This window comes from Schistocerca americana, chromosome 9, assembly GCF_021461395.2.
Source record: "Schistocerca americana isolate TAMUIC-IGC-003095 chromosome 9, iqSchAmer2.1, whole genome shotgun sequence".
In the NCBI taxonomy this organism is placed as follows: Eukaryota; Metazoa; Arthropoda; class Insecta; order Orthoptera; family Acrididae; genus Schistocerca; species Schistocerca americana.
Window position 1 is genome coordinate 53735810 of NC_060127.1, and position 18527 is coordinate 53754336.

General features: G+C 41.5%; 1 protein-coding gene across 1 annotated transcript in view; it reads left to right on the top strand.

Moving 5' to 3' along the window:
* Positions 1 to 18527, top strand: part of LOC124551334 (nuclear factor related to kappa-B-binding protein) — a 195438-nt gene that overhangs the window by 3952 nt on the left and 172959 nt on the right. Inside the window, exons 3-5 of the mRNA XM_047126355.1 lie at positions 3878 to 4071; positions 9489 to 9802; positions 13995 to 14296. Coding sequence (XP_046982311.1) covers positions 3878 to 4071; positions 9489 to 9802; positions 13995 to 14296 — 810 coding nt within the window. The remainder of the gene's footprint in view (positions 1 to 3877; positions 4072 to 9488; positions 9803 to 13994; positions 14297 to 18527) is intronic.

Below are 18527 nucleotides of genomic sequence, written 5' to 3' on the forward strand. Positions count from 1 at the left end.
AGGTCTGCTTTCCCTTATTTTATTATGATGGTCATTTCTCCCTATGTAGGTAGCAGTCAACAAAATATTTTGGCATTCAGAGGACTAAGTTGGTGATTTGATTTTTATGAAAATTTCTTGCTGCAATGACACCTGCCTTTTTTTTTTAATAGTTGCCATCCCAGCTCACGTATCATATCCATGGCACTCTCTCCCTTACTTTGAGCAAATACAAATCAAGCTTCCCTTATTTGAATTTTTTCAATGTTTTCTGTCATTCCTATCTGGTAAGGATCCCATACCACACAGCAGTTCATCAGATGAGGACAGGCAAGAATAATGTAGGCAGTCTCCTTAGTAGATCTGTTGCATCTTCTATGTATGCTGCCGATAAAACACAGTCTTTGGTTTGTCTTCACTGCAACATTTTCTGTGTGATCATTTCAATTTAAGTTGTTTGTAATTGTAATCTGTACACGCTTAGTCAAATTGACAACTTTTAGATTTGTGTGATTTATCACGTAACCAAAATTTAATACAAGAACTAATAACGAAAGTGCATTATATGACGTTTTGGGTACCACTTTGCCATCTCAAAATCGAACCGTCATCTTTCCACCTAAGTAATGCCTTGGACCACTTTACAGATCAATATTTCACTGCAACTAAGGTTTTGTATGCGTGGTTATTGACTTTGCCAACCAAATTGTAACCATTCAACGTAATCTATACCTTGTGCTGTACTACAGATCAGTCTGAGACCACAATCTACAGTCCAAAACATAATATAGATGTAAAAAAAATATTGTTCCTTGTTTATTTGTTCATCTATGACATGACTTGTCAAAATATCATTACATCATGTGACAAAGCCCACATCCAGTATGGCAGGTTCTATTGAACCAGAAAAAAGAACTCAGAAAGTTCAATCTACAAAGTGAGTTGTTCACAACAGGCAAAAGAAGCAGAATGATGCTGTTGACTGGTGAGTTACATAGCAACACTCTTACTGATGCACATTCCCCACCGTATGGCATATTAACCTCACAACACTCTGATTTGAGCAGTCTCATACATTTTCACCAGTATATGCAATTGTGGTACAGCAGACTTCCACAAGCTTGATACAACGGCAGGTACAAACTGAGTTTGCAACATGTTGCAAACATGTTATGAAAAACAGAAACAAATATCTTATGGCAGTGCTGCTGTAGATCAAAGGAAACAATGTTTCTGCCCATCTGTTGCATGTTACTGGTGACAGCATTAGCTTAATACTAGTAAATGTATTTTCCCATTGGTTATTATGTAATGATATGTATTTTAAGCTCTGTTATCACTGAGAATTAATTGTGATTGTTTTTATGAGCACAGAATTAAGAGGGCCCGACAGCAAATTGCCATATTGTCATCTTTGTATGAGTCAGAGGAGTGCATCTAGAATTTTGGGCTAAATACATTGAAGCTGATGGTCAACAAACACAAATTAGAGGAGGAATTTAACTTTGTAATGATATGACTTCTTCAGTGTATGTAGGTGTGGCAGGCACAGATTCCCTCATCACCTTATCTATAAACAATATATAGACACAGGCAAAATCAGAAGTGTTACTGTATGGTGATATGTACCACATTGTAGACCAATTTCATAAAATTTTCAATAAAAATCCAATACAGTGTGTATTACAACAATGTTTTCATTCATTCAGTTATAGTTTATCCTCTTCGATTCTCGCGTGACATATACGACACGTGGAACTTGTGACCTTTATGTACATACAGAAGCCATGTAGAGAAGCCAAAGATATATGCTCTAATACTTCACTCACATTGTCCAAGGTGTCATTACCTACTGCAACAAGTTTCAGTGCTCTGTGTTGTAAATTACATGAAACAAAAATATTAGTTGTATATTTAAAAACAAAGATGATGTGACTTACCATACGAAAGCGCTGGCAGGTCGATAGAAACACAAACAGACACATATATACACACAAAATTCTAGCTTTCGCAACCAATGGTTGCTTCGTCAGGAAAGAGGGAAGGAGAGGGAAAGACGAAAGGATGTGGGTTTTAAGGGAGAGGGTAAAGAGTCATTCCAATCCCGGGAGTGAAAGACTTACCTTAGGGGGAAAAAAGGACAGGTATACACTCGCGCGCACACACACATATCCATCCACACATACACAGACACAAGCAGACATTGTAGTGGAACTGAAGATGTTAAACAATCCTTCAAGCCTTAGTCCAGTGCTCCACAAACTTCAAATACTGTTTGAAATACTGCTTGCTTCAAAATTTGAAATATGTATCCAAGAATCTGCAATGAATTACTTAGGGCTCACAAACGAAGACCAATGGCAAGTCTTGTTCACTGCAGTTCAGTCCCCACCCCCCCTCAAACTTGGAAGATAACTACCTAGCGAAGTTACAGGTATTATCAGAGCCAGCTTTCATGTTCAACTCCCGTAACAGGTTATTTCTGACACTTCTTTAGTATTGCTCTGTCTATTAGTGATGACTACATCTTTCTCTTCATTTGTTTAAAACATTGGATATTAATAGTGCAGCACTATAGCCATATCTCATCTTTGACCCTAGACATAATTAAGCTGATGATGCAAGTACGCTAAGGGAGACAGCATTGCGGACAATGTCGAAGCACTAAGAAAAATATTTATTGCGTATGTGGACCTAGACCTTTAGCAAGAAACAGTTGAAAACATATTGCAACCAGTGTAAGAACCATGTTAAAAACACCAACATGTCTCCAATTGTAGTGTATACATTGCTCCATTATACTGCAATGGTTAAGTAGCAGCACTATATAGAAACATAACATGTTCCTAGTTAAATCAAGATGTATTTAGATTTATGATTAGAAATATCAACTTCTTTCGCAATTATGTCATGAGCAAGGTGCTCTTATGAAACGAGATTGTGGAATGCTTCCTTTAAGTTGTGCTCCAGAGTCTTAAGAATCCAATTATTAATGAATAACATCATGCATCACAAAACCATATTGATATAATCCTTTATCTCTGGGCTGATTTTGTTCTACTGACTATCTTGTAGCAGACAAACAGTTCCTTTTTCTGGATGTTTTTGTTGCTAGAAGATGACTTTAAAATAGCAGCCTTTGGTGGTTATGTTTATGTTCATTAATAAGAGAATAGGTTTACTCAGTATTAGTATACATTGTTCAAATATATGGCTACTGCTCTGTGAAAATTATTTGCACCTAAGTAAATAAAGATTTCTGAGACTTTTGTAAGGGAACACAGAATATACATTTCTTTTGCACAAAAGCTTGATTGAGATACTAATTATTACATCTGGATGTCTGAAATTTCTAACTGATAATGTGTTACCATATGTGATGCTCCTGAATTATTATTGAAATATGCATTGGTTAAGACTTTCGTTTATTGAATGTTGTTTAAGAATGTGATAATATATGTACTCTTCCATCTACTGTGTCTTGCTCTGTGGTTTGTTTATGCCAGTTTGTATGTTGAATTTCCATGATTGTAATATTTCCAGTCAGTTATGTTTACGGCTTCCTGCATGCTCATACCATTAATATGTGGTTTTTATGACACTACATTATTTTGTAGTTGTGGAGACATGGTGTTGTCCTGCAAACCAAACATGTAAAGTATTGATATCTATCTGCTCCCCCTGCACATGCAGTGTATTGGATGTAGTCAACCAGGACAATTAGGTTTGCAGGGGGTGTGTGTGTGTGTGTGTTACTTTTACTCTTTAAAGTATTTACATTCCACCAGGACATTCCTCTGTTATAAGAAATTGATATTTGTATGAGAATATTGTTGATTCACAATTACCTTAATAAAATGTGTGTGGAATGTCACCAACTAATATTTTTCTGTTTTAGAATTTTCTACCATCTTTCCCTGAGAATGATGCACAAGAAAAAGATGAGACCCTTCGTAGGTTGTTTGCTCGAGAAAATATGCGGTTTGGTGTGCCGCTCAACGACTTTCACATGCGGCTTAAAAATGGCTTCTTCAGGCCCGACATTGCCAAAATGAGATCACTTATTCGGAAGGCAGAAGAGCGAGAATATGGGTGAGTAAAATCATGATAGAGAGGAGCAGTAAGTATCTAAGGGACAGTGTCATTACTGTACTTAGTGTGAGATGTGGTGGAAAATGGAGGGGATGTGCTCATGGTATTGACGAGACTAATTATTAAATATCGATTATGGAAAGCTGTTGCCTGGATAGATGGAGTAGCAAATGGCGTAGGGAAGGACTCGCGAGGCAAAGAGTGGGTAGCAGTGTAGTGTGCGGCAGGTCTTTTGACAATAAGTTGGTTGCTGCACAACAAGACGAAAGGAGTTCAGAGGCAAGAGCATATAAGACAGCGAGAGGGAGAAGGTGTGAGAGGGAGGGGAGGAAATGAGAGGAAGATGGGGTTGAAAGAGAAGACAGGAAGGGAAGAAAGAAATGGAGAGGGGTGGAAACTGGGGGAGAGAGGAAGGCGTAAGGGGGAGAGAGAGAGAGAGAGAGAGAGAGAGAGAGAGAGACAGAGACAGAGGCAGAGAGAGAGAGAGAGAGAGAGATGGCTGGGTAAGGAATGGACGGAAGAGACAAGGGAGAAGATAGTGGGAAACAAGTTGGCTGAGGTTTAGCCAAAGAGATTGAAGAGCCCAGGATATATTGGAGACATGATTCCCATCCATGTAGATCAGAGGAACTCGTGCTGGAAGAGAGTGCCCAAAAGGCCTGTGTGGTGAGGCAGCTGTTGACATCATTTGTGCTGTGATGTGCAGCATTTTCAGCAATTGGATGGTTAAGCTTGCAGTTTGACACAGTTTGGTGATGGCCATTTGTGCTACTGGACTGTCGGTTACTTGTCATGCCCATATAAAATGCTGCACAGTAATTGCAGCACAGTTGGCATATAACATGAGTGCTTTCACACACGGCCCTGCCTTTTATAGGGTAGAAAATGCCTGTGACAGAACTGTGGTGGGAGGTGATGGGTGGGTGTATGGTACAGCTCTTGCACCTGGGTCAACAACAAGGGAATGACCCAAGGAGTGCAGGATGGGGCATAGGATTGGAGTAGGGACAGACGAACTTTAGGTTGGATAGGTGGGGGAACACTACTGTGGGTGAAGCAGGTAGGATTTGGGTATGATATCCCTCATCTTGAGGCATGATGAGAGATAGCCAAAGCCCTGGTGAAGGTGTGGTTGAGCTTCTCAAGACCGGGGTGATATTGGGTGATAGAGGAGTGCTGGTTGGTGGCCGGTTAACAGGGTTATTGGTGTCGGAGGAGCTGAAGGCATGGGAGGTCCATTGAAGGATGAGCTCTATATGGTATTGTCTGTCACTAAACATTCAGGTAAGATTATTGGTATACTTCAACTACAGATGCAGTGTCCGTTCATATTGGGTAGACCGCCCAACAGCAGTACCACCACATCTGTAATTGTCATCAGTTTCAGATCAAAAACATTCTACCATACAGCCTTGCCAAGAGTGGACACCACATCTGCAGTGGAAAGCAGTTATTTTCAAAGTACCAGAACCTTTATTGACCGACAATATGCTATCCAGCTTGTACATGAACAGGTCTCCTGTGCCATCTCCTCCCCTGGCACCAGTAACGCTGTTAACCAGCCACCAACCGCTGCTACTCTGTATCACCAAGTATCGCCTTGGCCTTGAAAAGCTCAACCACAACCCTAACCATTGCTTTGACTACCTGTATTTGTTTCCTGAGATGAGGGATGTGCTACCTAAAATCCTCCCATGTCACATAAAGTACTCTTCCCCCATCCACCCAACTTACAGAATATCATTCTCCATCCTTACCCTAATCCTGCTCTCAATCCTGCACCCTTGTGTAATTTCTTTGTGGTCGACTCAGGTACAAGACTGTCCCATACACCCCCACCTCCCACCAAAGTCCAGTCACAGACAGAGTCTACCCTATAAAAGGCAGGGCCAGGTGTAAAAGCAGTCATTTTATAGATGAGTTATGCTGCAATTACTGCGCGGCATTCTGTGTGAGCATGACAAGTCACCAACTGTTAACTCCACAAGTGGCCACCATGAGACTGTGGCAAACAGTAAACTTGACCATTCACCTGCCGTACATGGTGCAAACCACAACACTTCTGACTTCAGCAACTGCTTTACTACATGGGCCATTTGGATACTCCCTTTCAGTGCAAGTTTCTCTGAACTACACAGGTGGGAACTGTATCTCCAGTATAGCCCGGGCTATCATAATCCTTGTGGCTAAACATCAGCTAACTTGTTTACCACCACCTTTTCCCTTCCCTCTTTTGTCTACACCACTCCTTGCCTGTTCTCCACTGACCCCCCCCCCCCCCATGTGGACTCAGGTGCTCCTCCCTCCCTCCCCCCCTCCCCCCTCCCCCCTCCTCCCCCCCCCTCCTTCCCCCATCCCCCTCCCCTTTTTCCACATTTCTCCCTTACTCTCTGCCCTCCCTGTGTCTATCTTCAGCACCAACTTCTTCTTCTTTCCTCCCCCCCCCCCCCCCCCCCCCCTCTCTCTCTCTCCACACAAATACATTTTATTTACTGATGAGGCACAGTTTACTCGAGATGGTATAAACAGTTTACATAATGTGCGCATATCGTCTGAAGCAAACCCACATGTAACAGTGCAACATAATTTCCAGCAGTGGTTTAGTATAAATGTGTGGTTTGGTATAATCAACACACTTTATTGGACCATTCATTTTCCCAGGATGTCTAACTGGAGAGACGTTCTTACATTTCCCTCAAGAAGAAATGCCCCATTTACTTGAGGGTGTTCCGCTTGCTACGCACTTGCAAATGTATTTTCAACAGGACGGCATGCCTCCACATTTCACCAATGCTGCTAGTACACATTTAAATGACTATTTTCCCCAAGAATGGATTGGTCATGGTGCTACATGTCTGTGGCCACCCAGATAGCCCGATTTAACGCCAATGGATTTTTGTGTATGGGGATGGATGAAAGACACAGTTCATGAGGAGGACAAAGTCAATACACATAAGGCATTACTTGCTCGCGTTATGAATGCAATATACAAAATTAAGAACAACTCTTTGAAACTGAAACAAGCAACAAAATTTGTTCATGCATGTGTAGATAAATGCATTGAACTCATTGGAGACATTTTTGAACATTTGTTGTGAATGTATTGTGAGATTGCATGTACACTGTACAATTCCTTAACACTGAGCTTTGTTTTTTCTCTGGAAACATTAAAACAGTTTCAGTTAACATTATTACCATCATTTTTCCAAAATTAAATTCTCTACAACTTCTGTTGAAAACTTCGTGCAGTTGTCTGGAATTTAAAAAACAAATTGGGCCAAGTAGTTAATAAATTAAAATTTTTACAAAATCATGTCTGTGCTTCTCTGGATGTTCTGGGAAACTACTGCAGATACGCATCTGGAACATGGTTTATTAGTTTCACCAGATCAATAACAACAAAATAAATGGAAATCGTGGTGTACTTTAACCTGGTACAGTTTTGCAATGGGCCGGCCGAAGTGGCCGTGCGGTTAAAGGCGCTGCAGTCTGGAACCGCAAGACCGCTACGGTCGCAGGTTCGAATCCTGCCTCGGGCATGGATGTTTGTGATGTCCTTAGGTTAGTTAGGTTTAACTAGTTCTAAGTTCTGGGGGACTAATGACCTCAGCAGTTGAGTCCCATAGTGCTCAGAGCCATTTTTTTGAGTTTTGCAATGGCTTCGTATTAGTGAAGTTGCCAAATTTCAGGCGAAATCTTTTATTAACCGTAACTCTGTAACTAAACATTTGTGGACCTATGTTAATCTGAACTTTTTTCTTTAGTTTTACTTGTAGAATAACATATTGAAATATTTGCATATCTTCGTGAATCACCCTATATATTACACATTTTTTAAAGATGCAACAATTAAGTAAAAATGCATCAAAATAATATTCCTTTCCATCTGTATATGCTCCCATTTAAATGTCAAAAATTATATCAGGAATATTTCCACCATCACTGTATCCACAGCCAGTTACTCGGTCTATGAAGTTTGTGATGAAACTTGCACAGACATTTGTGTTGATGCTGTTGATGACACATTGAATTTCTTCCTTAAGCTGGAGAACTGTTTGTGGTTTATTCTCATAGAACGTGGACTTCACATAACCCCATAAAAAGAGGTCATATGGAGTGAGGTCACAAGATCTGGGAGGCCATTTCAAGTCACCACATATTAAAATCACAGACTGAGGGAATTTTTCGTGGAGTAGAGTTGTTGTATCGTGGGATGTGTGACACAGAGCCCTGTCCAGCTGAAACCACATATTGTCTGTATCCGCTTTATCCAGAGCAGGCCAGATGTTATTTCTGACCATTTCTCAATAACACTCACTGTTAATGTTTACTACATTACCGTCAAAATCTTCAAAAAAGAAGGGACCATCACACCAACTACCCATAAGCCACATCAAACTGTGTTTCATATTGGATGCATGTGGCTCTTGGATAATGCTAGGGTTTTCGTGACCCCAAATATGGCAGTTTTGTCGGTTAATGAACTCACACATGTAAAAATGTGCCTCACCACTGAAGATTATTCTTTTTGCAAAATTGTTGTCCTCTTCTTGTTTGATGAGCATGTACTTGACTAAATTTCTGTATTTTATATGATCTGTGGGTTTAAGATATTATGTCAACTGAATCTTGTGTGAGTACATATGAAGATTCTTTTTCAGAATTCTTTGTAAAGAGGCTGTCAGAAATTGAGAGTGACTTTGAAGTGACTTGTGGCTCACAACCACACTATCCTGCACCAATGCAATGTTTTATTCCTTACAAACCGCATGGTTTCATCCAGGCAATTTTATGGTTGCAGCGGAACTTGTTTCCTCAGATATCTTAATCAACTGCAGAATTGTTGATACTGTAGGAGGAGTATTACTCCTGAAGATCCCACTAAGTCTATGAACAGTCTCTCATAGCCCTTGATGGTTCTGTAATGAGTTTTCATGATAATAACATGTTCCTCCTTTGTGAACCACTCCATAGCAACTGTGAGCCTGAAATATGCAAACAACAACTGGCCAAATAATCAGAATGACAGCCAATATCAAAAATGGAAACAAAATTTTACCACTTAATTTAAAAATTGTGTAATGTGTGAAAGACCCTATATTCAAGTTACTTTGACGCCTGACTTAAGCAAACTCAAACTTAACAGCAGTTCTTATAGTCCTAACAGTAATATAATTTCAATAGATAAAGCTATACAAATCAGGTAAATTTGTGGAAAAACGTTTTTGCATTACATATGTGGTGGCTACAGTAAGTACTATGCCATTTACAGCACTCTAAAAGTGCTCATTGTGTCCCTTGAGGTGGTTACTAATATTTTGCATGGTGAGCTAGTATTCTTGGCATGCTTATTGAGGTTTGGCCTATATTGCCCATTTTATGTATCTGACAGAGAAAATCTTTGACCTGTTCTCTAGAATGTGGCAGCGGAACTACTTCAGACGAGTGATGAAGGCGGTATTGCTGTCTCGTCAACATTACTTGGAAGAAGCAATGTCACAGCCACCTGGTCACCACCGCCACACTCGCTCGAATGACACGACATCTCATCAACCGTTCTCCACTTCTCCGGCAGAATCGTTGCCAGGCTATACAAACAATGCATCCTTTTCTGCGGCTAAAAAAATTGCTGCAGAAAGCCGTGCTCGTAGGCGCTACTTTCGAGAGCTTGCTGCTGTCCGTGAGGAAGTTGGCCAGAGTGACCACAGTTCTGAAGATGAGAACTATCCTGGTAACATGTTTTCTTATATTATTGCTGCTACCTGTAATGTTTATGGACACTTGATATTTAGTGTCCTCACTTTGTTGTGAGCATATAAGTGTTTCTAATCCAACATCTTTGTCTCTTTCCTTTTTTTTTTTAGTCTGTGCATTGGTTTTTCTATTTTTTGTTTTCACAGATAAGAGTAGAAAACTAGGATGAATGAGTGGGTTACTAGAGGGGCGGGAGTCTTGCATTGTCTGTAGAGAAGCAATGTCAGCAGAGTGACTTCGAACATGGACTAGTCATTTGATGTCACCTGAGTAAAAGATCTATCAAAGACCTTTCAACCCTTCTAAAGTTGCACAAGTCTGCTGTTGGTCTTACGAGGGCTATGCCGAAAGTTTTTAGCAGCCCGTAAACCATATGGCGGAGGACAATGGGGTTGTTTTCATTCAAAAGAGCAATGTTTTTTGACCTCGGGATGTGCGCGCGCAGCCCCTGGCTAGCGGTGACTCCCCCACAGCGCGGTAAGAAAGCACAGGCAGTGCTGAGTCAGAGACAGTGCAGGATGGAGCTGTCACGCCGCGACTTTCGTGCCATGATTTTTTACGATTATAAAAAGGGTTTAAGTGCCGAAGAATGCCATTCTTCTTTGCTGCGTGGTTTTGGTGAAGCTTCCCCTTCTAGGATCACAGTTAGAAATTGGTTTAGCGAGTTTTTGAGGGGTTGTCAGTCAATTGAAGACGAACCTCGTCCCGGTCAGCCAGCAACAGCTGTGACTCCTGAAAACATTGATGCTGTGAGGAAAATGGTCAAAGAAGATCCACATCTTACATTTTGCGACATTGAAGGGACCCTAAATATTGGATCGACAGCAGCACATACCATCATTCATAGTCACTTAGGCCTTACTAAGAGATGTGCCCATTGGGTGCCACATTCCCTGACAGAAATCCAAAAGGAGGCGAGAGTGGACTTGTGTCGTTTCGTCCTCGAAAAATTCAATGGAGGAAAGTCCCGAGACACCTAAAATATTGTCACAGGTGATGAAACGTGGGTCTACCATTATAACCCTGAAATGAAGAGACAGTCTTCTGTGTGGTGCTTTCCATGGGAGGAACCACCCACAAAAGTTCAACGAAGTCGGAGCTCTGGAAAAAAGATGGTGGCAACTTTTTTCACAAAGATCAGGCACCTCACCCCTGCGACCTCGGACACACGTCGTACAGTTAATACCGAATGGTACGTGAACGATTGTCTTCCAAAAGTCATCGCCACATGGAAGTCACAGCATCCAAAGTCCAAGAGTGGACACCTTCTGCTGCATCACGACAATGCTTCTGTGCCCAGGGCTGCCAGAACAATTGACTTTCTGGAGAAGGAAAAACTGCAATTGTTACCCCATGCCCCCTATTCACCTGATCTGGCCCCCCGTGACTTCTTTCTGTTCCCTGAGACTAAGGAAAAAATTAGAGGGCAGCGGTTTTCATCAGATGAAGAGGCCATTGCAGTGCATGAGAGTGCACTAAATGACATCCCAAAAGAAGCTTGGACTGACACATTTTCTAAGTGGTTTCAGAGAATGGAAAAATGTATACATGTTAATGGAGAGTATTTTGAAAAGTTGTGAACGTTCTTTTGCAAATAAATTTTTTTCACACTTTCTGTTAAAAACTTTCGGCATAGCCCTCGTATATCTGTGAAGTGTAAATGCAAAGGAATAACCACAGCCAAACCAACAACAGGCAGACCTCATGTACGGACAGACAGGGACCGCTGAGCATTGTGGAGGGTGGTTGTAAGAATATCTCACGAAATCAGTGGAAGGAATCATTTGACAGTTCCATAGTATTACCAGCAGTCCATCTAGCACAGTGAATGTGCATAGGGAGTTATAAAGAGTGGGGTACAATGGACAAGTAGTTCCTCATGAGGTACACATCATTGTAGTCAACACTACAGTTGAAGTGGTATAAAGAGCAACGTCTTGTGACAGTGGGTGTCTGGAAATGAGTGATTTGGGGTGAGGAATTGTGCTATAACCTGTAACAATTTGATGGGATGGTTTGGGTTTCAGCGAATGCCTGGAGAATGTTACCTGGCATTCTGTGTAATGCCAACAGTGAAGTATGAATGAGATAGTGTTATGGTACGGGTATGCTTTTTATGGTTAGGATGTGGTCCCTTACTGCATGTAAGAAAATAATTGTGGAAGGATATGAAAACATTTTACAGCATAGTGTACATACTTCATACAGTAGAGGAACAGTTCAGAGACAGTTGCAACAGCATCTGTGAGGCAATGGTTTGTGGACAATAACGTTCTGGTAATGGGCTGATTTGACCAATGTCTTGACTCAAATCAAATGGAACTCTTTTGGGATGAGTTAGAATGTCGACTTCACTCCAGACACAAGTGTCCGACGTCAGTACCTTCTCTGGTTTCGGTGCTTGAGGAAGAATGGGCTGCCTTTCCTCGAGACATTGAGACAGCTGATTGAAAGTGGCTCCAGCAGAATTCAAGCTGTCAAGCAAGTGAAGGGTGGACACAACCCATATTAATGCTTACTACACACATCAAGAAAAGTTTTGCATCAGCCCGGTTCCCAGAACTCCTGAAGATAGACATTGACTGTGGGTATTATATCACAGACACAGTCCCTTTGACTGTTCAGAGATGTCACTAAACCCGTCCAAAGATGTAAACAACCATGCATGAACAGTGCCTATTAGACGTAGGGGCTCCGACAGCCGATCAGTTCCAGTCATTCCACCAGGAAGGAGGTACATTGCTCGTATTGTCTATAGTTCAACCATGCTTAGACAGTCAGTATTACAGTTCGATCACGTTTGCATTGTTACTTTGTGCCAGAAAGGGCTCTCAACAAGGGAAGTGTCTAGGCGTCTCGGAGTGAACCAAAGCGATGTTGTTCAGGCATGGAGGAGATACAGAGAGACAGGAACTGTAGATGATATGCCTCGCACAGGCTGCCCATGGGCTACTACTGCAATGGATGACTGCTACCTATGGATAATGGCTCGGAGGAACAATGACAGCAATGCCACCATGCTGAATAATGCTTTTCGTGCAGCCACAGGGCGTCATGTTACGACTCAAACTGTGTGCAATAGGCTGCATGATGTGCAAATTCACTCTCGACATCCATGGTGAGGTCCATCTTTGCAACCACAACACCATGCAGCGCGGTGCAGATGAGCCTGACAACGTGCCGAATGGACCTCTCAGGATTGGCATCACGTTCTCTTCACCAATGAGTGTCACATATGCCTTCTACCAGACAATCATTGGAGGCTTGTTTGGAGGCAACCCAGTCACGTTGAATGCCTTAGACACACTGTCCAGCGAGTGCAACAAGATGGAGGTTCCCTGCTGTTTTGGGGTGGCATTATGTCGGGCCGACATACACCCCTAGTGGTCATGAAAGGTGCCATAACGGCTGTACGATACAAGAATGCCATCCTCCGACTGATAGGGCAACCATATCGGCAGTATATTGGTGAGTCATTCGACTTCATGGATGACAATTCGCACCCCCATAGTGCACATCTTGTGAATGACTTCCTTCAGGATAACGTCATCACTCGACTACAGTGGCCAGCATGTTCTCCAGACATGAACCCTATCTAACATGCCTGGGATGCATTGAAAAGGGCTGTTTATGGATGATATGACCCACCAACCACTCTGAGGGATCTATGCCAAATTGCTGTTGAGGAGTGGGACAATTTGGACTAACAGTACTCTGATGAACTTGTGAATTGTATGCCACGATGAATACAGGCACGCATCAATGCAAGAGGATGTACTTGTGGGTATTAGAGGTACCGTTGTGCATAGCAATCTGGACCACCACCTCCGAAGGTCTTGCTGTATGGTGGTACAACATGCAATAAAAAGGGCAGAAATGATGTTTATGTTGATCTCTATTCCAATTTTCTGTACAGGTTCTGGAACTCTTGGAAACGAGGTAATGCAAAACTTTTTTTGATGTTGTATTACGTGTTCGAATACGTTTGATGCTACTGAACTGAGAGGTAATGATGGGATGGCAGAGCTAATGCGGAAGTGTGTGTGAGAGAGGACATTTGGAGTTACGATGTGCTTAAAAGCTGTGAATTGCTGTACACTATTAGTTTTTGTGACTGTGATTTACTGCTACCTTGTCTTTTAACATATCTGATGTTTACATTTCCACAGAAGGTCCTCCGCCCAGACTGAGCAAAAGGCAGAAACGGCAACTGGCGGCTCTTCAGAGCTCACTGCGGACGGACTCCGGCGGCTTCGTCGCCGGCGGGGAGAACAGTCCCACGCGGCACTGGCCCGCCGTCGCGTCTACTCTGTCTGTCCGGTCGGGGGATGTCGGCGGTGGTGCCGGGGACCTTCTGCTGGCCGGGCTGGATGCAGGGTATGCCAGTGCGAGTGGCAGCCTGTACGAGCCAGGGGAGGAGACCTACCGCGCCATGCTCTACCGCCACAAGAGGCGAAGAGCGCACGGAGATGTGAGTCTTTTGTCCATTATAATGTTTAGTCCCATTCTCCAAAAGTTTTGCGTGTACGTGTGTTGCTATGCTGTCTGCATTTATTTATCATAAGGTGAATTGAGATCTATAAGTTCCAAATTACAAATATTCATCTTCTTGAAACTTCCTGGCAGGTTAAAACTGTGTACCAGACCAGAAATCTAACCTGGGACCTATCGACTGAAGTACTGGCTGAAGTAAAGCTGAGATGATGGGTCATGATTTGAGCATGGATAGCTCATTCAGTAGAGCACTTGCCCACAAAAGGAGAAGGTCCAAGGTTCGAATCCTTGTTCAGAGTGCAATTTTAATCTGACAGAAAGTTATATCACCACAAACTATGCTGCAAAGTGAAAAATTCATTCTGGAGACTCCTCCTCTTCCTCTTCGTCTTCGTCTTTGTCTTCTTTGCCTTCTTCTTCCTTTTCAGGTCTTTCTCAAGGGTTCTAATCCAGGTATTTGGTGGGTGTCCAGTGCCGTCTTTTGATTCTTTTAGGTCAAGTACTGTTCTTGTCGATTTGTTGGGTGTACTTTCCATGGCATGCCCATACTAGTGTAGGCAATTCTCTTTAAGCTTTTCTGTTACGTTTGCTACCTTAAACGAGCCAAGTACATGCTCATTTCGTACTCTGTCTTTTAGGATTGCTGCTCCAGACCAGCACAGTTTACTTGTTTCTGTAACCTGGAGCTTCCATTCATCTGATTTGCGCATGGTCCAAAATACTAAATTGTACATTAGAAGTGGTCTTATTCCTTGTTTGTTCATATATCCTTTGACTTCAGTCACTGTCTTCTCATTGCAGAGGGCTCCTGTTCATGATCTGCATTCCTACAACCCAATTTTTATACAGTTTTCAGTGTCTGTATCCATAGATACTGCAGGTGTTATTACTTGAACTGACCGGTTGGTGTTATAAGGGTATTGTTGAGATGCAGTTTTGGTTTAGAACTGGTTGCCATTCCTGAGAAGTTGCAATACAAGTACTCTGTTTTGGTACTACATACTGTAAGTCCTCTAGATTCTAGAAATATGTCCGATGCTTTAAAATCATCTTGAATTTCTGCTATTAGAACTTTTATCAGCATGCAAAAGTTTAAGTGCAGTTGGCTTCAGTGGTTGTTCTGAGACATAGTTCATTACTGTATTGAACAGCAGCAGACTCAATGCAATTCCTTTGTGGACCCCCAACCCTTATCTCAACTTCTTCACTAACACCTGCAGATATTATGAATTTTGTCTGTATGTTATCACACGTCTTTCAGAATATAGAAGTAGCACTCTGGGACACATTGCATGCATAGAGCCTGCCGTATAAGCCTTCTCAGCACTTGCTCAGAAGTATTTTTGAGGCAAACAAACACAATATTGAGGTGTTTCTTGAGATCCATATATATTTATCCATAAGCTTTTTAACATTACAAACAGTGCCAATAGTGCCTATCCTTTCGTAAAACCACATCAGTTGGTCATAGTTTTTGTTGCCTTATTTGATATGTTTGCAAGCACTCATCCTTGGTGTTTCTGATATTAATAGTTCTGTACAACAGTTTATGTTCTGCAGTTGAAAATCCCTACCAATTCAGAAGAAAATTATAACATGCTTCATGATCGACTCTTTCTACAAATTATCTGAGTATGTAGATTGGAGAATTGAAAACTTTTGTTACAACATTAGAGGAAGGGAGTTGCCACTCACCATATAGTGGAGATGCTGAGTCGCAAAAGGCACAACAAAAAGATTTACACAATAATAGCTTTCAGCCATTAAGGCCTTTGTCAGCGATAGACACACACACACACACACACACACACACACACACACACACACACACACGCACAACTTGCACACATGTGTGCAGTCTCAGATAACTGAAACCACACTTTTTTGTTTTACCTATCGAGACTCAATGTCTCCGCTATATGGTGAGTAGCAACTTACCTTCTCTAATATTGTTACATTCCATTGTTTGAAAACTTTTGTTAGCTTCGCAGCAAACTGCATTGTTAGTCTGAAGCTGTACTGTAAACAGTATTTAAAGTTGTAAATACCTTTTTTCTTTGAAAAATGCAAGTGTAATCAAGTAAATATAGAGCTACAAATAGTACTTGTACATTTGTGCGCTTATGTGTGCATATAAGTCTTATGGTCACAAAATGAAGGGGAAAATTTCCATGTCCTGTTGCTATAGTGGTGTCAGATAAGAACGCTGGTGATTGGGTGATGTGCAGTGACAGAGTGCGGTATACCGTGCAACTGCCCAGCCAATAGCATCATTCAGTCGTGTCTGTCTGCAACGCAAAGTTTGGGGTCCGCTTGGAACACTTAGTGTCGATTTTCTTGTTAGTCCAGGTACGGTGGGGTACTGAGCATCTGTAGTATCATTATGGGTGGCGTTTAGCAAATGTGACGAGTTTTACATTAACAAGTAACAGTGATAGTTTTTGGGGTGTATAAATTTGCCTAAGGAGAGTCAGAAGCAGGAATAGTTACACAGCCGGCTGGTGTGGCCGAGTGGTTCTAGGCACTTCAGCCTGGAACCGCGCGACCGCTACGGTCGCAGGTTCGAATCCTGCCTCAGGCATGGATGTGTGTGATGTCCTTAGGTTAGTTAGGTTTAAGTAGTTCTAAGTTCTAGGGGACTGATGACCTCAGATGTTAAGTCCCATAGTGCTCAGAGCCACTTGAACTTGAATAGTTACACATTGTGTCACTTACTATAGTGGTGCTAGTTACCAGGGTAGGTGACAGGTGAAGAGTGACATGGGACAGAGCCAGAGAGAACACCAGCACTGCTGCACAGAATTCTTCATCCCTTTCTGCACATAAAGCATCACGCATCTGCCTTCTTGTTTACAAGCGACTATAACAGAACACAAAGATTATTCCTGTTGATGCTGTCTTGATCACTTTTCTTTTTTCATGTATAAAAGGCTATTTTATACAAACAACTTTTTTATCAAAATAGATTACTTGTGGTGGGTGTGCACCACATGTCTGTGTGAAAATTAGGAGCCAACCACATTACAATTGAATCAGTGAAGTCAAAGATCGATTGATTGTGCCAAATGTGGAGTTCTAAAATCCTGATTATGCTGAAGACAGTATGTGTGTAGAAATAGGGGACTGTGATATCGTCTACTAACATCGGAAGTTAAACTATTTTTTCCGAGCTCACATGTGTTGTAATACTGAATATAGAGCTTTTGACTCTTCTTAATGTTTATTTTATTTTTTGCTTTGTTTTCATTGCAAAGGTTGCCTGATGACTTGATATTTTACCTGCTAGTGTTCTCCCACAAAAGAGACCAAATGTCTGAAAGCAAAAAGGTATTTAGTTTTTTGCGATGCCTGGACAAAGAAAAAGCCTGCATTGTATAAATAGGAACATAACTAGACAAAAAAACGTAAATGAGAATTGTTTAAACATCAAAGTAGAAAAATAGATTTGTATTTTATTCTGCACTTCAAAAGAAAATAAGATGAAAAGGATGAAATAAAAAAAAAAAAAAAGCACTATGTACTGTGTAAATATTGTTTGTTTTGTTTGATCTGTTTGTATTTATAGATTTTCTCATGTGAATAAATGTTGACATTTAGAAGTATTTGGCTGGCAGTTTTCCTATTTTTTTCAGATCGCTGCATTGTAGAGCTCATATCGTATGATCTTTGTCAAGAACATCCACTGTGAACCAACAAAAACTGTTGCCAGTTGTAACTCATTCTGTTGCAATACTTCAACTTTTTTGTAAGGAGTTTCACCATTCAGGTGTCACACTGCACAGCAGACAGCACTTACAGCACACACAGTTTTTATATCGACATATAAACAAAAATGAGCACTCAAATGAGTCTCAATGTGGGAATAAAATGCCAAGGAAGATGCCACAGTGGTCAGCACACTGGACTCGTATTCAGGTGGACGACAGTTTTAATCCCTGTGTGACCTCCCAGATTTAGGTTTTCCATGATTTCCCTAAATCACACAAGGCAAATCCTGGCATGATTCTGTGAAAGGGACGTGGTCAATTTCCTTGCCCAATTTTCGCTATTGAGAGATTGTGTCCCATGTGTTCTATCTCTAATGATACCTATGTGTTCTGTGTCTACTGATAGTGTTGTTGACAGGACATTGAACTCTAATCTTGCTCCCTTTCCAAAATAATATGCCAGGGGCAGTGTAGTAGACTCACCGGCAATGAGTACTTGAA